The sequence below is a fragment of the Lodderomyces elongisporus genome, chromosome 2 (genome assembly GCF_030384665.1).
Source record: "Lodderomyces elongisporus chromosome 2, complete sequence".
NCBI classification, from domain to species: Eukaryota; Fungi; Ascomycota; class Pichiomycetes; order Serinales; family Debaryomycetaceae; genus Lodderomyces; species Lodderomyces elongisporus.
Window position 1 is genome coordinate 2,502,344 of NC_083674.1, and position 27,086 is coordinate 2,529,429.

General features: G+C 38.4%; 10 protein-coding genes across 10 annotated transcripts; 5 read left to right on the forward strand and 5 right to left on the reverse strand. All coding sequences in view use genetic code 12, as the record gives it.

Annotated features, from left to right (window-relative positions):
- Positions 1-523: 523 nt before the first annotated feature.
- SWD1 (chromatin binding protein) lies at positions 524-1,921 on the forward strand (the record flags this gene model as incomplete). The annotated part of the gene is made up of 1 exon (XM_001527321.1): positions 524-1,921. One exon carries the CDS (start codon positions 524-526, stop codon positions 1,919-1,921), a length of 1,398 nt encoding a protein of 465 aa, XP_001527371.2.
- Positions 1,922-3,554: 1,633 nt separating this feature from the next.
- On the forward strand, positions 3,555-6,107 carry FKH2 (transcription factor; the record flags this gene model as incomplete). The annotated part of the gene is made up of 1 exon (XM_001527322.1): positions 3,555-6,107. The coding sequence occupies one exon, from the start codon at positions 3,555-3,557 to the stop codon at positions 6,105-6,107; it is 2,553 nt and encodes an 850-aa protein (XP_001527372.2).
- A 350-nt stretch (positions 6,108-6,457) lies between these two features.
- On the reverse strand, positions 6,458-10,129 carry RSE1 (pre-mRNA-splicing factor rse1; the record flags this gene model as incomplete). Its single annotated transcript, XM_001527323.1, has 1 exon — positions 6,458-10,129. The coding sequence occupies one exon, from the start codon at positions 10,127-10,129 to the stop codon at positions 6,458-6,460; it is 3,672 nt and encodes a 1,223-aa protein (XP_001527373.2).
- Positions 10,130-10,950: 821 nt separating this feature from the next.
- On the forward strand, positions 10,951-12,270 carry PVL30_002229 (uncharacterized protein; the record flags this gene model as incomplete). Its single annotated transcript, XM_001527324.1, has 1 exon — positions 10,951-12,270. One exon carries the CDS (start codon positions 10,951-10,953, stop codon positions 12,268-12,270), a length of 1,320 nt encoding a protein of 439 aa, XP_001527374.2.
- A 241-nt stretch (positions 12,271-12,511) lies between these two features.
- Positions 12,512-13,309, reverse strand: URA3 (orotidine 5'-phosphate decarboxylase; the record flags this gene model as incomplete). The annotated part of the gene is made up of 1 exon (XM_001527325.1): positions 12,512-13,309. The coding sequence occupies one exon, from the start codon at positions 13,307-13,309 to the stop codon at positions 12,512-12,514; it is 798 nt and encodes a 265-aa protein (XP_001527375.2).
- Positions 13,310-13,608: 299 nt separating this feature from the next.
- GEA2 (GDP/GTP exchange factor for ARF) lies at positions 13,609-18,327 on the reverse strand (the record flags this gene model as incomplete). Its single annotated transcript, XM_001527326.1, has 1 exon — positions 13,609-18,327. The coding sequence occupies one exon, from the start codon at positions 18,325-18,327 to the stop codon at positions 13,609-13,611; it is 4,719 nt and encodes a 1,572-aa protein (XP_001527376.2).
- Positions 18,328-19,438: 1,111 nt separating this feature from the next.
- PVL30_002232 (uncharacterized protein) lies at positions 19,439-20,695 on the forward strand (the record flags this gene model as incomplete). The annotated part of the gene is made up of 1 exon (XM_001527327.1): positions 19,439-20,695. The coding sequence occupies one exon, from the start codon at positions 19,439-19,441 to the stop codon at positions 20,693-20,695; it is 1,257 nt and encodes a 418-aa protein (XP_001527377.2).
- Positions 20,696-21,028: 333 nt separating this feature from the next.
- On the reverse strand, positions 21,029-22,204 carry PVL30_002233 (uncharacterized protein; the record flags this gene model as incomplete). Its single annotated transcript, XM_001527328.1, has 1 exon — positions 21,029-22,204. One exon carries the CDS (start codon positions 22,202-22,204, stop codon positions 21,029-21,031), a length of 1,176 nt encoding a protein of 391 aa, XP_001527378.2.
- A 356-nt stretch (positions 22,205-22,560) lies between these two features.
- Positions 22,561-23,688, forward strand: PVL30_002234 (uncharacterized protein; the record flags this gene model as incomplete). The annotated part of the gene is made up of 1 exon (XM_001527329.1): positions 22,561-23,688. The coding sequence occupies one exon, from the start codon at positions 22,561-22,563 to the stop codon at positions 23,686-23,688; it is 1,128 nt and encodes a 375-aa protein (XP_001527379.2).
- Positions 23,689-23,895: 207 nt separating this feature from the next.
- PVL30_002235 (uncharacterized protein) lies at positions 23,896-26,592 on the reverse strand (the record flags this gene model as incomplete). The annotated part of the gene is made up of 1 exon (XM_001527330.1): positions 23,896-26,592. The coding sequence occupies one exon, from the start codon at positions 26,590-26,592 to the stop codon at positions 23,896-23,898; it is 2,697 nt and encodes an 898-aa protein (XP_001527380.2).
- Between the last annotated feature and the right edge of the window lie 494 nt (positions 26,593-27,086).

A 27,086-nucleotide genomic window follows, 5' to 3' on the forward strand; every position in this document is an offset into this window, starting at 1 on the left:
TTTTATCTGCATTATTGGTTTTTATATTATGCGGTTGATATTTGATGATTTGTGTATTTATGTATTTATATATATATCTTGCTCACAATGGCCAACGCTTCCTGGGTTAGTCAGAAATTAATTGAAATTTGATAATCCCTCAATCTTTAGTGTATTGTATAGTGTTGTCCGAAAGGTGGTGGGGAAAGAGAGAGAAATAGAAGGGGGAAGCGGGGGCTAAGAAAAGGAAGAAGGGGGCGGGGGGTAGAGGACAAGAGAAGCAATTCACGCGACTTAAACTTGTTTGACTCAATCTTTTGATAGAAGTAAAAATCGAAAAAAAAAAAAAAATAATCGTAAACCCGCGAGAGTGATTCCGTCTTGAACATCTCGAATCTTGAATATAAACTCTTATAAAGTGGTGAAAATAATCATAATAACCTAAAGAAAGAAGAAGAAAAGAAAAAAGAAAAAAGAAAAATATATACATACATATATATATATATATATCAATATAAATTGCAAACCGTGAACGGATGAAACGATGAATTTGTCGTTACAAGACCCTTTCTCCGTCGCAAAAGAGTTTCCAGAGAATCTAACGAGTACCTTAACGTACGGCCACTCAGTATGCATTCAATTCAACGAGCAAGGTGATTATTTGGCATCTGGTTTATCTGATGGCTCTATAGTAATTTATGATATGGCGTCACACGGTATTATAGCACATATCACCCAAGATTGCCATGTGCGACCGATTACCTCCATCAGTTGGTCTAATTGCGGACGATATATTTTAAGTTCTTCACAAGACTGGTACTGTAAACTCTGGGATTTGAGCAAGATAGTTTCCAACGATAACTGCAACAACGACACCAACGACACCAACGACAATACGGACAAACCATTGTCACTGCCACTTTCCTCGCATTTATCCCCAGTAATCCGTCAAGTAAAGTTTGATGGCCCCATATGGCTGGCGAGTATGCATCCAAAAAACCATTTCGTTTTTGTTGCATCGCTATTCGAAGATTCACCCGTGCATGTGGACTTGACCAATGAGTCAAAGCCCATAGTTACAAAGTTGAGAACAGAGCCCTTGGCAAACGATGTCAAGGAAGAAGAGCGCGGCGAAGAAGAGGAGAGGTCAAGGAAACGACGGAAAACTAATGATAAGCACTTGACGTTAGTGACGACTTTTAGTCCAGAGGGTCGTTATTTTTTTGCAGGAACGAGCAAAGGTTGGCTCAATACTTTCCGAGCAAGCGATTTGAATCTTGTTTATTCTGTGAAAATGGCAAACTCGAATATCAAAAACATTGCAATATCACCGAATGGCAGGAAATTGGCCTTGAATTTCTCAGATCGAGTGATACGACAGGTTGATTTACCCGATATCCTCAACGCGGATGACGACGTTAAAGATTGGGATTTTGAAATTGACCACAAGTACCAGGATGTCGTCAACAGATTGCAGTGGAACTCGATCAGTTTTAATCATAATGCTGACTTCCTTATAGCCTCGACGCATGGGCAATCTTCTCACGACTTGTACTTGTGGGAAACATCGATGGGGTCATTGATCAAGATCCTTGAAGGGTCCAATGAGGAGTTGATTGAAGTCAAGTGGAACTATAGGCGATGTAAAATTGGGTCAATTGGGTTAGATAGCGGCGCGATATACATTTGGCTGATCCAATTCCCACAAAAGTGGAGTGCATTAGCACCAGACTTTGTTGAGGTAGAGGAGAATATCGATTACGTAGAGAAAGAAGACGAGTTTGATATTTTGGATGAAAACGAGCTAAACAAGATGAGAATGGAGGAAGTGGATTTGGATGTGGATATCACGACAAAAGAGGCTACCGACGCGCGAGGTTTTGAAACCGTTGAGCAAAATTTTATCATACCAATAGATTACCACAAGAAATTGTTTGAGTAAGGTGATGAGAATCTGCAGCGAAAGAATATGAAAACATAAACTTGAAAAGGTAGCCAAACCACATAATGGCGTAATGGCGAAATAGCGAAATAGCGAAATAGCGAAATGGTCATGTAATTAAGAAAAACAGTAATACAAAGATATTCAAGAATGAAGGAAAGCTTTTTTTTTTGTCCACTCCCTCCTTCCGTTCCCACTCTCCAAAATAAAATACTATAGCATAGAATATAATACAAACTAAATAGAAGTTTTAGCACATTAAAAGTCAAATTTTTAAAGACTTCAATCAGAATATTATAAACACAATTAGTAGTGAAAACGAGTATGTTTCAATGATAAATTCTTACTTGAACCATTGAGTTCTTTTGCTAATATAACGAGAAGCAACTTCACTGCCAAAGAAGAAAGTTCTTTTCTTCCCTGTATTTTTTTTTTGTTTTTTTCTGGTTTATTTTTTTTCATGAACTATTAAAAGACGAATTTCATTGCTCATAACCAAAACGCTATGAAAGGAAGTGTAGAGACATTACTAATAGTATATTGGTAGAGCTTTGAAAAGAAAAGTCTCTTAAAGTATATATATTCTAGTACCGAATTCAGTCTACAAAACACCATCTCCTTAAGAAAAGAATATTCCCACTTTGCCTTATTCATAGTCCTAGTCTTTTCAATGTCCAAACCAAATTTGGCAGTTTCTTCTTTTTTTTCTTCAATTGTAACTTTATTGAAAAAAAGAAATGGTTTCGAGTAATCAGGCCCTTGGAGCTTGAATTTAGTGTATTCGTTACTGTAATTTTAGTGATAGCAAGGAATAACAATAATATAAAATAATAAAAAATAAAAAAACAAAAAATAAAAAAACAAAACAAAAATTAGAAAAATTAAAATCAAAAAAAAAATAAAAAAAAAAAAAGTAAATAAAAAAATTTATAAACAAAAACAACAGAAAAAAAAATATCTCACCAAAAAAGAACGATAGACTTTCGAGATTCTCACGACAGTAACAATACAAGCAATAGAAGCAGCACGAATAGCAACAACAAAAGCTATAGAAGAGTTTCCCCTTAGAAGCTTAAGCAAAGTGTCCGTCATTTTTTTTTGGAAAACCAAAGAAAGAAATAAATATAAAAATAAAAAGAGATTATTAGTACCGTGGGACTAAATAACAGCATATTACACACCAATCATAGAGCTCAAACATTGCAATAGTGTATCAATTCTGAGTCAGAAACACAGTGCAATCCTTAGAAGTAAACATTAGCATCAACAAATTAAAAAGAAAAAAAAAAAAAAACTGAACCTTTCAATAACCACTCCAACACGCACACTCTTTCACATATACCTACAATTCCAAAAGCGGTATCATTAAAGTTAAATAGCATTCTACCGCGCAAACGCCCAAACTGTCTGGAGTTAAATTCAAATAACACCGTTTGTTTGTTTTCCTTGAGTTCTATTTTCATTGGTTTTGCATTATCCATATAACAATCAGGATCAAAATCAATTGGAGATACTACTCGACTAATTGGGAATCGAATCCATATAAGTATACATATAAGTATATATATATATATATATACATATACATATAAAAACGGACAAGGAGAATATCAATAACAATATAAAAGGGAAAATGTCAGGCTTAACTACGCCTAAAAAACGCACATTATCAGACCGTCTGGAGAGCAATGGAGCCTCAGACTCGATACCATTTGAAGATCAACAGGAAATGATCAATGCCGTCATCTCAGTATTGCAATGCCCTGAAGAGAGAACCAATGTGTCTGAGGTATACTCCAATACTAAAAATTCAGCCACTGAAGTTCAAGCATACGCCAAGATTGCTGGTAGAGACTGGACATATTATGTCAAGTCGCTAGCTATATCAATTGGTAGAAATACCGAGATAACCAATGGCAGCCAGACGTTGATTCCCAACGGACCCCTCATTGATATCGACTTGGGTCCAGCCAAAATCGTGAGTAGACTGCACGCTACAATCACGTACAACTTAGATATGAGATGCTGGGAGTTGAAAGTGCTTGGGAGAAATGGTGCTAGGATTGATGGCCAGAAAGTGAATGTCGGCACACAAGAAACTAACGCATTGCATTCAGGTGCCATCTTGGATGTAGGGGGAACACAGATGATGTTTATATTACCCGATTCCCCGCCAACCGTGGCACCGAAAATGCTTGAAAAATGTCTCGCCAAAATCAAGGAAAGAGAGAAGAACAAAAGACAAAGTGTAGGAACCCCGGCACTGTCACAAAATGGCAGGCTGCAAATGTCATTTACGAATTATTCCTTGCACGATCCTTCAATTTTGCCCCATTCCCCAACATCGGTCCAAGCCAGTTCATTGCAACAGGAACTTGATAATGATTTGTCTAAAGACGAGTCCAAAGATACAAAGCCGCCATATAGTTACGCAACAATGATCACTCAAGCTATTCTCTCCAATCCCCATGGTGTGATGTCACTATCGGATATCTACAATTGGATATCCAGTCGTTATGCATACTACAGATTTTCCAAGACAGGTTGGCAGAATTCCATCAGACACAATTTATCACTCAATAAGGCATTTGAAAAAGTACCGCGAAGACCCAATGAGCCTGGTAAAGGAATGAAGTGGCAGATAGCCGAATCGTATAAGGCAGATTTTCTCAATAAAGTGAGTGATGGAACAATCTCGAAAACCAGACGCGGCTCTTCGGTGTCACGTCAGTTAAGTCTACACTTGGCGACGCACAAGTATTTGCCGGATGGTCAATCGCAAGCTACATCGCAAAATCAGTTGCAACAACAATATCAACCACTCCAGCAACCACTTCAAACTACAGGCATACAGGGTCAGTCTCAACCTGCCCAACCTTCCCAATTGCATCCTCAACAACAGCAACAGCAGCAACAGCCAATTCAACAACTGAAATTGGGGTACTATGACCAACAACCGCAAGATGCTAAAAATTTCAATTTTGTAAACAACACGATGCAGTCACATCCTTTGAGCTATATGACACAACCCAATGTTTATATGCCGAATAACAACAGAGGTTACCCATACGTTGCTCAACAACCAATCCCACCTCATCAACAGCATCAACCAAATGCGTTTTATCTGCCCATTCAACAGCCACAGCAGCAACCACAGCAGCAACCACAGCAGCATCAGCCACAGCAGCATTACCAATTGAATACTGGACTCAATAAGCCACCATCAATGTCTAATTACCATCATACAATTGCACCTTCAGCGGGAAACGCAACAAAAGGTCTCCAGTCAGGTAACAGCACATTCATGCATTCAAGAGACTCTTCGTATACAACCTCAAATAATTTGCAGGACATGTCTCAACTTAACTCATTTCAATCCACTCAAAATGACTCTCTCTCCTCTATACCATCAATCCCGGCAAATACTAGTCTTGGTGGTGGTATGGGAAGTGTAGGAGCGTCTGGTATTGGAACAGCAACAACCACGGCAGCGCCGGTAATTGGTCCAGATGTAAATTCTTCGACGGCTGCGGCTGATGTCATTGCATCCTTTACAAGCCCCAAAAAAATATCAGCGTTGGAAGCATACACACCTGATCGTGGATCTGGAAGACAGCAAAACTTGCTGAAACTTGGGGGGAATAAGAATTTGGGTAATTCAGATGGAGCGAATGGTAAAGCTAGATTAGCAACGCAATCGCGACAGCAATCTCATGGTGGGCAGAGTAGCTCGGATCACTCCGGTCAGTCTGGTCAGAACGAAAAAAACTGCCAAAATGGCCAAAACGGCCAAAACAGCCAAAACAGCCAAAGCAGCACAAACAACCAAAACGACTCAAACGGACAAAACCTGAATCATCACCAGTCAAGTCCTGCATTTTGGAACTTTGTACAGTTTAGTACTCCCAATGGTCAACAATCACCATTGCGAAAAGAGGGTCATGAAAATGATGATGGCAATGTAAGAGGTGGAGGTAAAGGACGAGACAACGACGATGGCGATGGCGGAGATGATGATCTTGGAGATCTTGATGCGAGTCCGGTTAATGGCAGCCCTACAATGAATAGAAAACATAATGTGACGGGTGGTACCTCAATGAAGAAAGAAAGCAAGCCACTTAGCGTCGAGGATCACAAATCCTCTCCTTTTAAAAACGACCAAAGAGCTGGTGTTGTTGATTCGTGAAAGCATTAGTTTTGGGAAAAACAAAACTGCAATATAGTGTAATTTTAGTTGCTGTTGCTGTTGCTGCTGCTGTTGTTGTTGTTTTTTTGTTGTTGTTATACATATATATATACGTTACATTTTATAGTTTATATTTTCTTCCTTTCACAAATGCTTTCTTGCATTTTACGAGAAATGGCTTGTTACATGTTTATAGGACATTTTTTATTTTGATTATTAGATTGTTTAGATACAAAAAATGAATAAAAGAAGTTGAGTAATAATTCAATACAAGAAAAAGAAAACAAAAAAAATACAAACATGACATCAACAAAGAAATGAGAGAAAGATGAATAGATGAAAACTATTTACTAAATAATAGATCTATTTCTTATATCATTCAACCGCTTTTCAATCTCGTTAGGTGATTTGTCGATTGCTTCACCAATTTTGACTTTCCAGTTTTGCAGCAATTGCAAGTAACACTCAACAAAATCTCCATCAATAATATTCTTCACAGGGTTAAAGTAGCTGCGGTGCTTGAGATGATCTTTGCCTAAAGGTGATATCCAACTGGCAACCCCGCTTACTGCGTCATCATCGTGATTGCAAAGTTTGCGCAATTCGAGCTGTAGATTGAATAATAGCTCCACCTCGTGTTTGGTAAGGAGCAGAATTAAGACACCGATTGTTCCTTGTATGCCTGTGTATACGATACACCCATCATCGCTATCACCTGCATTACCCCCATCGACATTTTCATCAATACCAACACCAACATCACCATAACCAGTTGTTCCCTCGGCATTAAAACTATTAGTATTTTGCATTTTTTTAGTTGACCTTGAAGGCTGAAAAGATGTTATAATATCAGGAATGAAAAATTCGCAGATATTGTGTAGCTTGCAAACGCACGAGCTGAAGCCTGCACCGAGTTCCTTGGTCCTGGCTTTAAAAATCGACCATTCCTGATCTACCTGGCGCGAGTCCTGGCTATCTAATCGTGATATGCTAATTTGACCAAACTTGTCACCGCAAATAATCGTGTCATAATCTAATTTAGACAATGCAGTGCAATTCCGCTTGATTACATCATCGGCGATAGGTATAAACTGATTTCCATCGGCATCAAATTTCGCAAAAACAACCGAAGCACTTTGCGAGTCTGCAAACACAACTCGGTTTTGAGATAGTGGAAGGTATTTGACAATGTTTTTGAGGAAATCGATCCGGGTAAATGATTTACGAAGAAGCTGGCGCTGGCCAAGGTCATATAGCGAAATCGAGTTCCCTGAGCAAACAAGAACTTTATCATTAAACCAATCTATGACCAGTGGGATGTAGTTCAATTCAGTTTTGTGTGTATATTGCAAAAATTTCTTTTTGTCCGGTCTAAATGTGTAAAGCGTACTTTTTTTTGATACAGTGTTAATGACACCAACAATGAGGTACTCATTCTTGTTGAATACTGCATTAGTCATGCCAATAATAGTTTCATTTTTGTTAAACTCCAATGTTTGCTTCACATCACGGTTCTGTAGAATTTGAACACAAGATGCACTGCGGCCCAATTCTCGTTCATATCCAAAAGTTTCATAGTATTCAGAGTCAACTTTGTCCTTCACAACTTTTGTCAAGCTTGTAGCATATGGTGATACAATGTTGACTCCCACTTGACTGATATAACTTCGTGAGCCAACTTGAGTCAACAATTTCCTTGGTTGATACCTCAAATTAGTGCTCACAACCGTCACAGTTTGATTTGGATCAAAAAGACTATCCTCCTCGCCAGCTGATAATATTACCAAGTTGTTACCCTTAGTTCCAACAATGGCCTCACCCCCAATATCCTCGGATATAATACAAGCTCCATGGTCAATGTCTACCCCTAGTAAGGGTATGATTTTGTAAGTTCCTCTATAATGAAATGCTGCCCAAGTACGTGATGAAATAGCGAGAATCCCTTCTACTTCCTCCGATAATTTAACATGCTCTAATGCAATAGGCTTTGAGCCGAGATACTTCACTCTCGTGTCTGATAGCTTACCACTAAATTTATCAATTTTGGTTCTCGCATAAACACCATTTTCCATACCTATATGAACGTATGTTGTACGCTCGTTAGTCAACATCGCCAAAGAGTTGGCTTTTGACGAAAGCGCTTGAAGAGACTTGACCTCGAGACAGCTTTGCGGCTGTAAAGAAATTACTTGTATTGTCTCATCGGAGCATCCAATTATGGCAAAGGAGCTTCGCTCCGGTGAGATGGTCATTGATGTGACTGGCGAGGTCACCTCTAGCTTTTCCTGATACTCCAGTAATTGGTCATCCGTTGGATCAGTTTCAAAATAAACAACCTCAGAGTTTGATAAAGCAATCAATACTTGTTTATTATTTGTCGCAGCGTGTACAATAGAAATACCGGCTGGTGGGTACCAGTCTGTCACTTTTTTACTATTACCGATTTTGGTAGAGATATGGCGCAATCCATAGGCGTATATCTGAACTACTGATGCTTTGCCAACTTGCTGTACAGCAATTGTAGGCTGATCAAGCACAAACTTGGAATCGGTTACATCCTCGAGACTTTCCCCAATAGAAAACACTAGAGTTTCGGAAGACAATGTTGACGTAAACACTAGATACTCGTCATTAGGCGAGTCTTCGGAAAGCTTAGTGGTAAAGACATTGGTGGGTGTCAAGGTTAAGGGGGATTCAACCAATACTGAAGTGGGAATTCCTGCCATGACAGTTTTCATCTTATGGTTGCTCGACAAAGTTGCAAGATGCGAATTCGGTAAAAGCTTTGAGTCCGTTATGGGACTGAGTGATTCTAAAGTGTCGATTTCGCTTAAGTTCTGCAAAGATCGAACTTCAAATTTATAGTGAAGTTTCTTTGCAATGTCAATGGAATTTGCATCTGTTACGGTAGATAACTTAACTGAAGTGGCATCAGACAGGTCTGCGCCTAGTTTCATAAATTGGTACAATACTTGATTATTGTTTAAAGAATTCGCAAACAAAAAACCTGATTTAAATATGTTTAAAGATTGACTTGGCGGAATAGTATCAAAATACGTGATTGTGATGTCTTTAACCTTTGATCTATCACTATCATAATCAAACACCAATGTGAGGATATCACCTAACGTACTTTGCATGAAAATAAACAAGCCCTTTTTTTTAAGAAAATGACTTACATGATTGACGATAATGGTGTTTTGGTTTCCACGCCTTGGCAATGGTAGTACGATATTATCCTTGTTTGCTTTTACAAACCGTATCCAATTTTCACCACAGAGAAGCACCCCGCCAATTGCGCCCAGTACAGGAATCAAGTAATTGGCATCGTTGGGCAATATCGAATTAGCAACTTTCTGTTTCACAATATAATTCAACCCCTGATCGAACTCGTAGAGTGCAAACAGTGTTTGTTGCTTCTCAGGGTCAAATTCAAGGGCACAATATGATGGATTCTCAAACTCGGTATATAATGCCACCAATTTCAAACACAATAAACGTCTTGTTTGAAAGGTGATAGGTGAACTTATCTCAAATTTTGCAGAACCGTTTTCCAGGATGGTTGTTTCTATTCGAAATAATAACTTTTCCCGCTCAACGGCCCCAACTAGTATGCATCGGTTCTGTGGATCAACTGCCAAGTACTCACCCGGGTATGTCTTATTCCATCCATTCTTTGCGATTGGTTGCTGTAGTATGGACTTGAATTTTTTCAAATGTTCATCGTACGTCAAAACTGATAAATTGCCCGAATCGCTGGTGAAGACTAAGGCGTCTTGGTTGCTGTTAAGTTGGACTTTATGCACTTGATTCACTACCCCAAATAAGTTCTGGTTAACAATGTTGATCAAGCTTCCCGTGTTCTCATCCATGTAATACAATAGCATGTGGCTACTGGAAACAAGAACCAACTGTTCATCTTTGCGATGGGGGACAAACCGGCCTATCACTGAGTACGAAAAGTTTGTTGCGCATTTCACAGTCAAATTGTATAAATTCACAGAATCCTCATTGAGTAACATTTGATTAATCCCAATTGTATTATTTAATTGTGAGTGAACAATTCAGGACAACTGGAGCTGAATATTAATAGATTCGGTAAGACAGTTGGTTTCGTATATAAACGTGTCGTGATGCTTCAGTTCAAGATACTGCAATCTCTTTAACAAAGCTCAAAATTGCGCGGCGCGCTCTTGTATCTCTTTTTTTTTTTATTATTATTTTGTGTTTGAGCAAAAGTGTCGCTACCATGTCTTATGTTAAAGGGACACGGGACATCAACCATATACGTCATTTTCTTTTTTGACATCATAATCTTTATTCTTAAGGAAACAACATTCTAAAATAGTGGTCAAAGTGGCTAGAATGGTTTCCGGAGCTAAATAACATATTTGTTAGTGGTTTTATTTTTCCTGTTTGTGCTTTTTCTTTTTCAAAAAAGAAACAAAATTTCAATAGTCGACGTTTAAAAGACTATATTCCATGCCAACATAGAAATGCGCATCTAGATTGTATATATTTATATACATATATATATATATATATATACACTTATACTTGTATACATATATTTATATATACACACAATTTTTTAGTCTCATTAAGTTTTATAGTTTTTTTTTTCTTTTTTTTCTTGGTGTTTTTTTTACCTCTTTCTCTCTTTTCACACAGGGGCCGCGCAGTTATATATTACCGCTTTCTTTGGTCTGGCCTTACAGCTCTGCTCACACTATAGTCTGGACCGAATGATAGAACGAATTGGCTCACAAACAAATAGACAATTAGACAACTATAGACAAGTATAGACAAGTATAAACTTATATATAAGAAGAGCGATAAGTTGATGGTTGAATCAGATAATCACACTGTTTTGATTGTTGACCAAGAGCGACGACTGCGGCATGGAATACCAACCTACGCTTCTAAAGCTCTAAGAGATATTCTACTTCCGTCCATTATTGCAAATGACCTGAGTCTATCGCAAGCAGATTCACCACAAGCTGTGACCAATAAATCCAGTAACCAAGCTGTGTCCGTGTTTGCAGCTGGTATGCGAGCGTTCATATACCAACTCCAAAGCTTCTACCTAAGAACCCCTGTTAAATTATTCCGACCGTCGAGATTCGATTATTTGGCATATGTTCGTGCAGTTGCAGACAAGCATGATAATATTCTGGGGAAACCATATCGCTTCCGCACCCATTCCTCATTGGCTATGCTAGTCAATGTTTTAAGGAAGGAAGGGTGGAAGTTTATACCTGAGCAGGTCTTGCCACCATTGATTGCAAACTCGGCAACGGGTATTATTTTGTATGCAACATACTTGACTATGCTTGACCATTATACTAAAGCGCGAGGTAACAAGCCAACGCATTTCAATTGGTATGCACCTTTTGATACTTGGAGGGCTGGATTTGTGGCAGGTGGTATGCAATCCCTCGTTGCTGCACCAATCGACGCCATTTATACTAGGCTGTCAGTTTCTGAAATGCTAGAAGGGAACCACCAGAATTTGTGGCGATTCGGTATTAGCAAGCTAAAGGATATTGGGCTTGTGGGAGTGTTTGCAGGGTATGGGTTTTCGCTTATCAAGGAAAGTTTTGGATTTGCATTTTATTTTTCGACATTTGAAACGGTAAAGACACAAGGCTACAATATCACATACCAGCTCATTAAAGTGTACCGCAATTCAGAAGATCTTATTAGGCATAAGCTACAAAAATGGTTTAAATGGGATGAGGACCAAGTTGATGAGAAAATGGAACGATTGGAAAGGTACCGCCTGGCAAAATTGCTCAAGTCGACGTTTGTTCTACTCGCTGGTGCATCTGCTGCATTTTCTTTATTGGCGGTACAGTATCCCATCACCAAGGTGCAAAAGATCCATTTTTCACGTCTTGAAGCTTTGGACTTCTACAATGCATCGGCAAGAAAAGATAAACCACTTTTTAAAGTATACTACAACTCATACATTGACACTTTTAATCAGATACTTCGGATGAAGAGAAGAGCCAAAATTACCTGGTTTGAAGCTGCTTATAGCGGGTTTGTGAGAAATGCTTTGACAACCATTCCTGCCACCTCGGTAGCGTTGTTGGTATTCGAAATTACTAGAACAAGACTAGCTGACAACTTTGATGACTACGAGGTGCTTGATGCTTAACTGTTGAAGACAAAAAAACAAAAAAGAGATGGAGATCAATTTAGTGTTTTTTTTATTATCATTTTTTGTGCAAAAAGTGATGTAAGAGAGAAGGCAGAAAGTACTATTGCATTAATGTATATAAACAGATTATAGAATCTAGAGTATAGAAATTTTTATAGAGCATTTGGCACCTAGAATTTGACAAATGACACATTGTCCAATGTATTGTTCAATGTATAGTTCAATGTACTACCAAGCACTACTTAGTTCTGTGCAAATAAGCATCCCACCCCGCTTTTTGGTATCTCTTTCCTTCTACTGTTGGGTCTCTACCTTTTCCAAATAAGCCTCTACCAACAATAATGATATCTGTACCTGTAGATACTACCTCATCAACAGTTCTATACTGTTGACCCAAGCTATCACCTTTATCATCCAATCCTACGCCCGGAGTCATAATAACCCAATCGAACCCTTCATCAGCACCACCCATATCCCTTTGCGCAATGAATCCCATAACAAACTCTTTGTCCGATTTGGCAATCTCGACTGTTTTTGCTGAATACTCTCCGTACGCTAATGATCCTTTCGAGGAGAGTTCTGCTAACATGAGCAATCCACGCGGTTGATCCGTAACTTCGCTAGCACCTTCTTTTAATCCTTTTACAACACCTTCTCCGGTTACCCCATGGGCATTGGTGATGTCAGACCACTCTGCAATTCTATAAACACCTCCTGTGTACTGAGCTTTAACTGTATTTCCAATGTCTGCAAATTTTCTATCCTCAAAAATCATAAACTTGTGCTTTTTGGAAAGTTCAAGGAGCGGTAGGATGGTTTTCTCGTAGGAGAAATCGTCAATTATGTCAATGTGGGTCTTGACCAAACAAATAAAAGGACCAAGTTTATCCACCAACAGCAAAAACTCTGCAGTGGTGCGTACATCGATTGAGGCACATAAATTAGACTTTTTCTCCTCCATCAAATTAAACAAGCGCCTTGTCACTGGCGACGAACTGAGCTCGGCTCTTTGACTATATGAATTTGTATTCACCATGCTTTTAAATTTGAAATGTAAATCCAAGAAGTATATTGAGTTTCAAATCTATATGCAAGTTAAAAAAAAAAACAAGAAAAATTGAATTAAAAGGAAGAAGAACAACTATAAACATTTGGAGATGAATACAATATTTATAAGACAGAAAAAAAAAAAAAAAAGAGAGAGAGAGAGAGAGAGAATATAAAGACGGATGGAGAAAAACAAAAGAGTAATTCCGCGTTAATAATATCACTACTTTTACTATTTCTGTCTAGTTCATTTCAATCCAATTCAATTCATGAAGTATTCTATCATTTCTATACAGTTTTTTCATCGTGATCTTTATCTCCTGCGGCTATTACTCTTTCGCTTTCATGTTCTGCACCATCAGCTTGTTTTCCCTCTATATCATTTTCTTTCTCGGTCTCTGCTTCCTCATTCTTCATATTTGGTTTCTCCTTTGTTTCTTCGGTTTCTGCAACTTCCAGTTTCTTTTCAACAAGACCCAATTCCTCAGCTAGACTGGGATATAAAACCCTGATCTTTTCAACTGTTTGTTTCAGACTCTCGTCGTGGTTGGTATCATCAGCAATGACCTTGTTTGCTTGTAACACGAGAATCATATTCTTCAATGTCTCCTTCGTCGACTCGGTCAGCTCCGGTGAAAGGTACCTACCATTATTTTTCTGAAACTCTAAAAGACCATCAAGTATCTTGATCCAGACCAGTTTGACGTCATCTAAGTTGGTGTTGTCCAAGTTTTTCAAGAATGCTTTACTTATAAGCGATACAACTTCATTTCGTGTCTTTTGGAATCCATTTCGACCACTATTATATACTTCAACTTTTGAAAGTTCAGATAATAATGGGAGGTATCCAAACTCGAAAACACCTTGAAACGTCATGTCTTTATTTAACTGCATACTTGTGGTTGACGCTTGCAACGTCTTGACTGCAAAATCTCTTACTTCGCGACAAGGATTAAAGCATTGATGTGCCAAAGCTTGAATAAAAGAATACGCAAGTCCATTTTGTTGAAATTGTTCCTTGGTGAGCAAAGGAGCCAACCTCGAAGTTAATTCGATTGATTTCTTTGCCATACCCATCACATCATTATAATACGAGTTCTGAGCCAATTTACCACCATTGTGTTCGCTTTCATGTTCAAATTGTGATCCAATTGCGCCAAGCGAGGAAATCTCATCCATGAGCCCCAACACAGAGACAAAATTGGCGGGGGTAATCTCTTCTCTAGAGTTGGCAACAAAGCTTTCCAAGAATGGAATTATATCAAATGCATTTACTTGAAGCGAGCCAAAATAGCGAAGGGTGTTCCAATAATTGTCATCCACGAGCAATTTCTTGTAACACCAACAATCATCATCCAATAATGATAAAAGTGGTTGTAAAATCTGTCCGCCGTGTTTACTCATAAGATCCTTATCTGACTCTCCCAATGTTTTCAAAACAACTAATAAACTATTTTCGTTTTCATAATATCTCAACAAAAGCAATTTGTAAGTGGTTAACCTGAGCTGACCTTTTTTACTCAACCCATTCACTTCATTTAAACAATCATATACTTTCTCCATGATCTTTTGGCTATTGAGTAATAAGCAAAAACAGACACAAGCTTCCAAAATGAACAAAGTTTCTGTTTCGCAAAACCTCTTATTCTTTTCGTCGAGTTTTGGAATTGACGCCAAAAATAGCGAGATAAACTCCATCAAATTTCTTGAATCACTTTTAGACACTATCGCAAAGATGTTTGGTACGTTAATGGTCTTGACGCAGTCCATTGATGATAACGTTGCCTCAATCTCAACATCGGTTGGCTCTGGTGGTTCGTCATTATATCCTTTAAGAAAGGAGGAAAAGGTGGAAAGCAAGCCTGAGTTATTCAATGGTTTGCTCTTTTTAATATGGTAGAGTGGTTGTACTTTTGGTAAAGGTCCCATTTGAATCTTTTTTTGAAATTCGCCAAACATGTTTGGATCTATCAAACAATTTTCAAACAAATTGAGAATAACATCAACAACTTTATCCCATGACTTTGTCACTCTGCAACCACTTTTTTTCATCAATCTAAACAACATAACGGCTGCTAATTGAGCTTTAAAATCTCGTCCAAACCAAACGGATAAATCACTAACAAATATATCACCATCTTTCTTCTCAATTTTAAGTTGCGTAATTGGAATCTCTTCTCGAATATTGTCATCATTGAGTCCTTTGCGCAATTCGCCTCTTGCAAGATTACTAAATTGAACCAACCTAATTGTCAATGTATCAATAGGTTCGGGAATATTATAAATTAAACACAAACTGGTCACTTTGTCCACTGACGACATTAACCTTGTTACTATGTGATCGTCTGAAGCCTCCTGGTATACCACCATTAAGGTTGAGATGAGATCGTCTACTATTGCCTGTAATAACACTGAGTCAAAATGACACAACTCTTTAGCGTCAAATTCATCGTGTGTCTCATTGGAAAAATCTTGAGTGGAAACAGCATTGTGCCACACATCGTCAAACCATTTATCGGTTCCATGGTGTTCTTCGGGCATGATTATTTCACGGTCCTTGATGGATGAATAAATCTTGGAAAGATACCACTCGGGGAAATCTTTTCCATTATAAACTCCTCTAAGATTTCGTTTATAGTCTTCCAACAACATCTGCCTCTTTACTTGTGGATTATGCAAATCTGTATTGAGCATAATGACAGAATAAGACAAGATGAATACAGAATCCTTATCCGGTCTAACTGCCTCGTCGTTTTCTTCACCCGCTGAACCTCTTCTTTTTGTCGCTGGAGATTTAGTGGAAAGATCAACTTGATTGGAATCAGAGTTTTCTTGGCATGAAACATACCTCTCAGCGAATTTCTCAACAATCCTCTCAATTTGTTGTGATTCTCCCGGTAACCTAAATGTTTTCAATAATATTCTTAATGCTTCATCGACACGTAAATCACGGAAATCAAATAGACTAATGAATGCATCAAGAAGATGTGAATTTTTCGGCTTTGCAAGAAATTCACCAAGCATTTTTTTATTCAATCGAGCCGACTTGGAAAAGAAAAAATTTGCAACTTCTTCATAATCCTTGTCATCACTAATAAACCCTTCTTTTGCTAGCAGTTTAACACCTTCCTTAGGATTTTCATTGAGCAATTCTGTGCAATTTATAAAAGCTGTCTTTTTACGTCTTTTTTCAAGGTATTTTTTCGAAAGCTCCGATTTCGATCCGCGAGTATGTACCTTTGATCGCTCATTCATTCCCAAAATCAATGTCAACAAACCGTCAAGGCACAATGGTGGAACATTGTGGGTCAGTGTGATTGCTGCTTCTGGAAGAGATTGCTTTGCCAAAAACTTGATGAAATCTGCTGCTAAATCGCTCTTTTCAAAATCGCAATCGTAATTGATAAACATGCGCGTGAAAAACTCTGGTGACCTCGTCCATAATAAGCTAAGCGACTCTAGTAATAACTCTTTCGCAATCGGGGTCCTTGATGGTTGATTACTAATTTTTTTCCCAGTCTTGTCGTTTGATATTGGCTCAGGTTGCAATGCTTTCATAATGAGGCGTATGGATAGTTCAAATTGGGGTTTCAATCTGGAACCAAGGACGATGGAAATTGTTGAAAATACTTGCAAAGAAGCTTTCAAAAGTGGGGTTGAGTCCGTGGTGGTGATAATTTGCAACACGTGTTTGGAAACAGGGTCAGCAATCATTGTTAACAAAGACGAATACTTTGGCAATTCGGAGCCTGACACTTCGACTGCAGTATTAATGAGTGTTAATGCAAATACTCGAGTGCTCTCCATATGCTGATGCTGATTTGTAGGTGAGATGAAGGATACAAGTATCCCCAAAAACTCATTTATACAAACGATGCCAAATGGGTCATCAAAACTTTCTTGTACCAGTTCGTGTTCTTCAGCATTGTGCTTTTCAACCTCCATAGAGCTTTTGCTATCGCCATTAACAGAGCTGGGGCTCGAACTTGACTCAGAAGACGCTTTTGTTTCCGTACCACCAATGACATCATCGGGTAACACCGTGTTTGAGAAATTTGTTTGAAGATCATTTCCAGAGAAATCAGTTTCGGGCTCCAATTCTTTTAGTTTTGAGAAAATCTCCACTGTGATGGACATCATCGCCATCTCTGCTGCTCTTCGCAACACTTCGCTTCTTCTCTTGTTGCATGCCAATGAGAGACAGGTATGTACAATTTCCGAGACGCTTTCATTGGTAAGAATAGCTACAAGCAGGCTCTCCACCAACTTCTCCAATAGCCGAAGCACTTTCAATAAAACTGCATCATCTGAATTTTGATCAGCAGCTTCAAAACGGCAGTGGGTCAATGCAGAAACAATTTGCGCAAGCGAAGCATTTATATTCTTGGAATCCAATGAGATTACATCATACGTCAAAAACTTGGAAACTGCATTAAGTGCTAATCCCGTAATATACCCTGATGTAGATGACAGCTTAATAACTAGTAAGAAAGGTTGGAGTAAAGTTAGACTGTCGATATCGAATATGGTTTTAGATTCCGTTAATATCGACTTCAATTGCAAAAATGATGACAACAAGGGGTTATCCAGTCGACTAGTGCTCAACGTAGACCCGTTGTAGTTTGCGCCCTTTTCAGATTGATTGTTGAGAATGGAAGATATGCCTAAATTACTTGTTAGGCCCTCGTCGTCGTCGGGTGTACCAAATATATCGCTAGCATTAAGTAAGGCAGCAACGCCTCCCTGAGCCCATCTATTTGATCTTCTCATTGCTGAGACCATGGCCATACACTCATTCACTGCCAAAGTAGTGGGGTCAATGCTGACATTTCCTCTTGAAATTGGTCTGTTGGAAGAAACTGTTTTCCTTTTGACCTCATGCAAAGCCGCTTCTGCTCCAGCTGCACCCGTCGTGGTTGTTGTTGTTGTTGTTGTTGTTGATAATGATGACGAAGAATCGCCAGTCTTTATGCCAGAACGTGCACCACGTTCTGAAGTGACATTCATTATATAGTACTAGGACAAGTAAAGAGAATGGATATGTTTCGCTTATTGTCTTTGTTGTTGTCTTTGTTGTCTTTGTTGTCTTTGTTGTCTTTGTTGTTGTTCGTTTGTTTTTTTGCTGGAATGTTATATCTCTGGGTTAAAAAAGTGTGCAATATTCGCGGTAGAATGATTGCCAGTGTCTCTTATGTTGTTGATTTGCTAATAGTGAACTTGTTTCCCCACGCACAAAGTGACACAATAGTTGCAAAGAATCCCTTTTCTATACCCAATCAAATGCAAAAAAAAAAAAAAAATTTAAGAAGAAAAGAAAAGAAAAATACTATGTTGATAGTTAAATTAAAGGTTGATAAGACTGGATTGTATGTGGTGGAATTGGTGAGGTTTGTAAACTTTGTAGAATTTGTAGGAATTTGTGGAATGCGTGTTGCAATTTTATCCGTTTGAACAGCGTTGGGGAAAAGAAGAAAAAAACCAAAAAAAAAAAAAAAAAAAGCAAAAAGTAAAAAGCAAAAAGCAAAAAACGAAAGAAATGTAGTATTAACAGCAGCAGACAAATGCTGCCACTACCACGAAGAGACTATATATACCCAAATTTTGTGTTTATCTTTTTTTTTTGCTCGATAACGCTACAAGTAAAGAGACCGTATAAAATAGAAAGAAATAAACTACTTGACAACATTCACATCTTCAGATTTTGACGTCAAATTCTGTTTTACTCGATTTTGGATTGATTTTTACTATGAACTTGAATTAATCATGGATCATCCGTAATGCTCAACGATTTGACAATCCTTTCTTAATTTTCTTTTTGCGTTCTTGGGGGGGGGGGGGGGGGGAGAGAAGAAGGGGATTAGGACTGCGAGTGAGAGCTAGGGCAAGAGCGATCGCGTGCGCAATTTCACGTAGAAGAAACGCATTGCATCATTCACCATCTTAAAGGTGACAGCTTGAGTCGCACCTAAACCCCTTTATAGTGAAACAATTGTTCTTTCTTTTTTCAATACATATATTTCTTCCTTGTTTCTCCTTGATTTGTAGTTTCAATCCTCGTTTTTAGCGCTCAAGATTTTACCGTTGTTTTGAAAATACAAATCAACTATAGGCAAGTGTTATGGCATCGATAGCTCCGAGCAGAAATGTGGGTCCGAAACCTATGCACCGTGGTCCTTCATCGAAGAAAACTCAACTGATTAATGCAAAAAAGTCTGGACCAAAAGTGGACAATCCAGAACTAGGTATCATTTCCGGGAACTTTAAACTTGTGGTGCGATTGCTCCCGCCTGCGCTATCTGAGTCCGATTTTCTCACTCAGTTGGAAGGACTTTATCCCCAAAAAGAAAACAAAATTGTACGACATTACTATGTCAAAGGTTCATATCCCCAGAAACCTTTTGAGTTGCCCGTATACAGCCGTGCTTATGTTAGTTTCAAAAATGTTGCCGACATGAATGAATTCACTGGCCTTGTTAGAGACAAATCATTTCATGACGAAAAGGACTCGACCATTCCAATTATCGAAAAGTCTTTATTTCAAAAGATGATTGATGGCAGACAAATAAATACTAGTGGTGCAATAGTCAATAAGAGAAATAAAGGAAGGGACAAAAGGAAAGCAGTCCCATTGGAAGACGACGATATATACCAAAGGTTTTTGCAATTTTTGAACCATGAAATTCCTGAATTCGATCTTATTAAAGTCAAGGAACCGGCTGGGAAGAAAAGAAACAAGCTGAAAGCCACTACTAAAGTTGCTGCTACTGCTACTGATTCCCCTTCTTCCTCTTCTTCTTCTTCTTTGGATGCTTTGTCAAAAAAAACCAGAGGCAAAAAGAAAAAGACATCTAAGATTGTAAAAAAAGGAGGTGTACCCGATTCTGGTCAATCAAAAGGCAATAAAAACGTCAATACGAAAGATAATGTAGAGCAGCAGAAAGTTAAAGATCAGAAAGTTGGCAAGAACAAGAACAGAAAGAAAAGCAAGACTACAGCAAAAGATGGCGTCGAAAATAAAAAACCTGCTCTGCTGCAAACGGCAGGTGAAAAACAAACAGAATCTGATAGCCTTGCGAAGCAACTGAAGAACAAGAGAAGAAAAAAGAAGAAGGAAACACAGGCTAAGAGCGAGAACAACGAAACAAAAGAAAAAGAACAAAAAAGTACGGAATCTAGTGGTACACTAGAGCCTAATCGGCTGAGGAGACGACGTTCTAGAAAAGATCGAGTAGAGACTAAACAACAACAACAACAACAACAACAGAGTAATTCGCATAGTGATGATCCGCGACCATTACGAAGAGCAGAAAATGCACCCAAGAAACCAATAAAGATTCTTAGCTCAAAAGCTGAAAAGCAATCAGAAGATATTTGAACGACATCGGTGTATGTGTGTGCGTTTGCTTGTTTGTTTGTTGTTTGTTGTTTTTTCTGGTTTTGAAATGCGGATTTTTCAAGAAATGTGCTATATCATTTGTCCATGTAGACCTTTTTGGTAATCCATGTTTCCACTTTATAGAAGCACTTTAATCTTCAACATTCTTGATATATATATGAATGTGTATATGTATGTATATATATATAAATGTGTATATGTATGTATGCATCTATCTATGTATGTATGTACCGGTAGATATAAACACATCATTTATGGCCCTTCTCCATTTGGTCCCCTTTGTGAGCCTATACTAAAAACAAAGTTTCATTCTCAAATCTGCCTCCTATAGTAATCCTTAAATGAAGTCCACGCCAACCTCCATTCTTGTTGTTGCAACTTGGGACTCATAACATCAAAATCGTGCTTTTCCAATCTTTGCAAATACAAACTTGTTGGTATACCAACCATCATGGGCGTGAATATCGTATCCGGAACGCCGCCTCTCCAGCTCTTGGAGTATTTTTGCAATATAGCATCATTGGAGTGGCTAGCCACAACTTCTCTAGCTTGCTCCTTGAAATCTTTCAATTTCTTTCTTGCTGTAAGAATATGATCGTTTGCAACTATTGACGTCTCATACACCACCTGCTTCAACTTGTTTACTGTTTCCCGCGCATCTGTTGGATCAGCGTGACCTTGGAATAGACGCAAAAGAGATTCTTGCGACAAGTCATTCTTTGTCATGATATCCACTGGTAAGGTAATTTGGTTGCGCGATGATGCATAGAATCGAAGTCCATTAATCATGGATGCAATTGCTGTAGCTTGCCCAATATGAGCTGAGATATCAGTCACCAAAGATTGTAGTGGGTTCAGATATTCGAGCAACTTTATCGATGATGGTGATATCAGTGGCGATAAAAGCACCCCCTGTGTTAGGTAATTGAGCTGAGAATACGTGCCTTCACCATAACTGCAGATATCATCCACTGTGTTGAACACTGCATTTGTCTTGATGAAATGTCGTCTGGTTTGCAAAAATTGCTGAAAATAGGAAATGTCAAGATGTAAATTGTTCCTTAATGCATTTCGAAGCAAAATGGCTATGGGCTCACCAAGATCCTTTGTGCTTTCTGGATCCTCGGTGAATATACGCTGGATCAAATCACTCCAAAATTTAAACTTGAGATCAGCTGTAGAGACTCCCAAAGTCTGCGACATTTGGTTCGAGGCCCGCGAGGCTCGCGATTGGGTATTGGCTCCACCTTCATTAATCTTGTTGATTTCCAAATTGAATGCTCTAATGGCAAGGAATGTTTCTCGAGCTGGTTCAGGAATGTACTGTGCTAGGATATAAGAGGAACGGTCGGCTTTCTCTAATGTTTGGGTGATATTATCCACTGAATTGTGAATCAATGCGCGATATTTTTCTGATTCAGAGTATGATCTCGATCCGTGGTAAACAAGACAATTGCGTGGGTTTGCACGTGAGAACCGTGATAACATTGTTGTTGAGAAAGGAGTTGGTAATGTAAAGTGGTGGCTAAAAGGAAATTCAAAATAAATATTGTCAAGGTCGGAGCTAAGAATGCTCAGCAATTGCTGCAATATTTGCAATGCCAATGAATACTGCTTGCGCTTTTTTAAGATCTATTGCTTTGCTACCTATTGTCTTTATAATAATTTTTCTTTTTCTTTTTCTTTTTTTATTTTTTGGTTTCTTCTTCTTCTTTTTCTTTTTCTTTTTCCTGGGCTACCAATTTCCTTGTACCTTATACATCGTACCTCGTACCTTTCCTTCCTTCTCTACCGGCTGGATCACATATCCTCTAATCTGCTAAAAACAATAAATACTACAAAATATGAAGATTGAGACCGAGAATGAAAAGGCATATATCGATATCACAATTGACTCTCAAAAGGTTGGTCGAATAGTCTTTAAGCTATATGATGATCTTGCGCCACAGACATGTGAGAATTTTCTCACTTTATGCAAAGGAATCACTCTTGGTGTAAGTGATAACGAGATTCTTTATACATACAAAGGGAACCAGTTCAATAGGGTGATTAAAAATTTTGTTATACAAGCTGGCGATCTCAATGGTGGTAATATATCGACAATTTATGGATCTGATGCTACAAGACCTATTCCGGCAGAAAACCTTTGCGATGAGATGCCACCTTTTAAATTGTGCCTGGCGAATAATGGTGATGTGAATGCAAACGGCTCACAGTTCTTTATCACAACATACCCCCAACCCCATTTGGCGAAAAAGCATAGTGTATTTGGAGAAGTTATACATGGAAAATCGGTCATTAGAGAAATCGAACGTGTGAAAACCAACCTGGAGAATGTGCCTGAAGTCGCTATTACTATCGAGAGTTGTGGTGTTTGGGACAAAGACATGGGTGTACCTGTGTATAATGCAAGTTATGACTCCATTTCTGGTGATATTTATGAAGAATACCCTGAAGACGATACAAATTTTGATCAGGAATCTACTCAGGAAGCATATGATGCCGCATGCAAGATGAAAGAGAGCGGTGCTCAATTATTCAAAATGGGTAAGAAACAAGACGCGTGGTTCAAATGGAGGAAATGTTTAAGATATATCGTTGAGTTTGACCCTGATCAAGACCAAAACCCTGAGCTTTATGTCAAGTTTAAAGAATTGAAAAAGAAAGTATATTTGAACCTAAGTTTGGTTTGCTTACAGTTGGAGAATCACCAAAAGGCAATTGATTACTCAACTTTTTTACTCGATATGGATGCCAAAGTATCTCAGCAAGACCGTGCAAAGGCATTGTTCCGACGGGGATCGAGCTACTTTAGCTTGAAAAAATTCGAAAATTCTCTAAGGGATTTGAAAGAAGCACATGAAATAGTGCCTGATGACAAAGTAATATCGGCAAAAATGACCGCTGCTGAAAAAGCAATTGCTCAAAAGAAGGAGAATGAGAAATCGAAATACGCCAAATTTTTCGGGTAAATACTGAATAAAGATAAATTTGGGAAAATCTAACATTGGAGCAAGTAATGACAAATTATAAACTTGTAAACATGAAAGCATGAAAAATTAAAAGAGATTTAGTGAAAAAGGTAAAGACGCAAAGACGCAAAGACACAAAGACTTTATATAGATGCTTAGTAACTGTTAATAAACTTTTGATATACACTTTAATTAAAGCTGCTCCATCTATGCTAGTAAACTTTCATCCTCGCCAAATGCAACATCACCAAATTTCCAACATCCTACATGTCCCAGTCTGGCTTTCTTTTGCACCTTGAGCAAGTCCTCTACATATTCCTTAACCGTTGGTGGAATGCTCCTTTCATCCACAACGGCTAAGCCATCCTTGACCAATTCACCATTAATGGTGTACGATTCATCTTTCAAACTTTCCTCTGCATCATAAAGAACACCAGTGTATTCTACTCCATCTGCTGGGCTAGCAATAGCACTGAGCACGAGCTTTTTGTCAAAAGTCAAGTCATCAACTGCATCCACTGCTTCTTCAAGATAATCTGGTGGGAACCTTAAGTTCTGCAACGTAGTCAGATGAGCAAAAACAGGGTATGCTGCAAGATTGAATTGCGATGACAAATAACGAAGGTCTTTGATATTGGAGACCGTGTCTTCTTGGCCATAATCAATGTGATCCACTCTATGTTTTCCTATAGTCTTGTCAAATCCCGAGTACTTGGCACGATAGAATTTGCCATCGTCTGAAAATTTGGCAGCAACAAGTTCATTTTTCCTTGGTGGTGAGGTGTATGTCACTGGTAATGAATCAGAGCTGAGTTTCGAGGCTGATGGAGATTGCGCATGGAAAGTTTGAAACTGCTGCTTAAAAGTTTGGAATTGTTGCTTGGTGTGAGGATCAATCAAGTGATAATAAAGTTTTACTGTCTCGGGATCAATTCCAACAACTTTGATGTCAAAGAATTTAGGCTTAGCTGAGGAAGCATTGGTAAGATTGAGAGATTGCAATTTTCCTGCAACTTTGGCTCCTTCTCCTTGTTGTTTGGATTCTTCTTCTATTGGGTCATAATTTTGCCATAACCCTTTTTTAGCTTCCTTGGCCTCATCTTCAGCTTTAATCAATACAGATGCTTGTGGGTTTGTATTGATTGCAAAATCGTGTATTTTAACCAAACCTTGTTGCAAGAGTTGTTCCTGAACTGGGGCCAAAGCATGCGAGTTGGTGTAAAGGTTACCAATAAAGGAGCCAAGTTTATCAGTGGAATAAATTTCAAACTCAACATTTCTTTGAAGATATTTCTTGTTCAAATACTCAGTAGCTTCCGGTAAAGAATTTGCTTTGTCATTGGATAATCCGCCAAGAATCAAGTTCAATCTCATACCATCTTTTGGATGGAAAAGTTTAACTCTTGTGGCATTAGGGATAAAATCGACATGGTATCCACTTATTCTTCCCTTTTGTTTGAAACCGTTGAAGAATGTCTTTGCCTTGGTAGCATTTTCAGAGGCATCGATGATTCTTGTACCCACAGTAAGGACCTTGGCCAAGTCTCCATACATACCTTTTTTGCCCTTTTTTGCAACTTCTTCCAATTCAATCAATTTATCCCAATTCATTGAGCGCTCGTTTGCAGTTGCCTTATTGTGTTTAATAACGGTTGCAAAACCGGCACTGACGATAGTTTCTGAAAGATCTGTATTGCCAATTTTCAATGAGACCAAGAATCTTGAAGGAAGGTTCAAGTCTTTATTTTCTTCTCTAAACCCATCGACATATAATGAAGCCGACTTCCCAATTGCTTGATTACGGACAAATTCACGAGCGGTTGCAATCAATGCTTGCTGTTTGTTTGAATCATTAGTGATTGTTGTGTCGTTTGGTTTTGGTGCCTTTAATGAAGCTAATTGTACAGTAACTTCTTCATCATTATCTGGCAATCTAACATTCAATGTATCAGCGCTAATGATTTTTGAGATTGTGACATTTGTTTTCTTTCCCGGCGTCAATTTAGAATCGGTTTTAACTTTAGAGTGTGCTGGTTTGGAAGTATTGGCAAAGATTCCTTTACCCAATGCCTTTGCCGTTTGTTCAGCTTTTCTCAACTTGCTCATAATGGTTGAACCAATCAAGCTTGATTGCCAATCTACAACTTCACCATAACCCTTTTCCAAGATTTTTTCAGAAATGTCGTTGTTTATCAATGCAATTGGTACACCCGCTTGACTCTCGCCAATGAGGGTAACTTCTAATGAATCTCTGGTTAACAATTGTTGCTCAACAAAGTATTTTGCCTCCTTTGCAGCTTGTGTGATATTCTGTGGTTGGTCTGCAACATCAGTTCTTGGAGATTTGACACCAGCCAACAAAACAGGAGTAGTTTGTACAATTTTAACAGTATTTACAAAGATGGTTGCAACAACACGGTCACCACTAATTACTCTATCAACAATTAATTTTAAAGGCTTCTTTTGTGATGCAAGGATAATGTTCTCGTCAATTGGCACTGTGGTGATTCTGGAGTGTTTTTTGGAATCCCAAAGACCCGTTTTTTTCAACTTTGTAGCATTTTCAATCTGCTTCAAGCGTTGTACTTCTTCATCGTCATCTGGTAACGTTTCCTTGACTTTGACGTATCCATTGGTCAACAAGTATTCGATGAGTGAGTTGAAAATTGGTGCCTGTATATCACCAAACTCTCTAGTGCCAACCTTGTTGAATACTCTAAACTTGATCTCTTTACCCAAAAGCAATTGACGTAAATACTCTTTGGACTCGAATTCGTCAATTGGTTTGACATAGGACAAGGTGATTGTTCTTTCAGGTGGTGGGTTTTGAGTTGACTTGGATGGGATGACAATAACTGTATCTCCACTCAATACGTTCTTGACTCTAGCAACAAACACTGACATTATGTGATAATAGAATAGTTGTAGTGTAGAATATAAAGTGCTGTGTGTATGCTTATAGGTTATGGCAAAGACTATCGACGTCTGTAGGTGCACACTATATGTATATGTATATGTATATGTATATGTATATATAGCCTACACTATTCGCATTTTTCACAACCACAATTTATCCATAATTTTTCCTCGTTTTTCAGGCTTTCTCGCCTTTGCTCGTTTTGGGTTTGTTGTATTTTTTATTTTTTTGTTGTTCTTTCTTTCTTTCTTTCTTTGGGGTTCTGGAAGAGAAACACGTAACAACACATCGACTTGAAAAAATGTATTGGTAGGAGAAACTTGCGACACAAAATCAAAAGTGGTAGCGAGCATTGTGACGAAGATATCTGTGTCTAAGTGTATACTGGTGCGCGTGAATAGTGTGTATCCAGTTGTGAACAATCATAGCTGGGTGTTGGAAGATGTGAATATTTGAAGAATGGCAAGTTTGAGTGTTATGT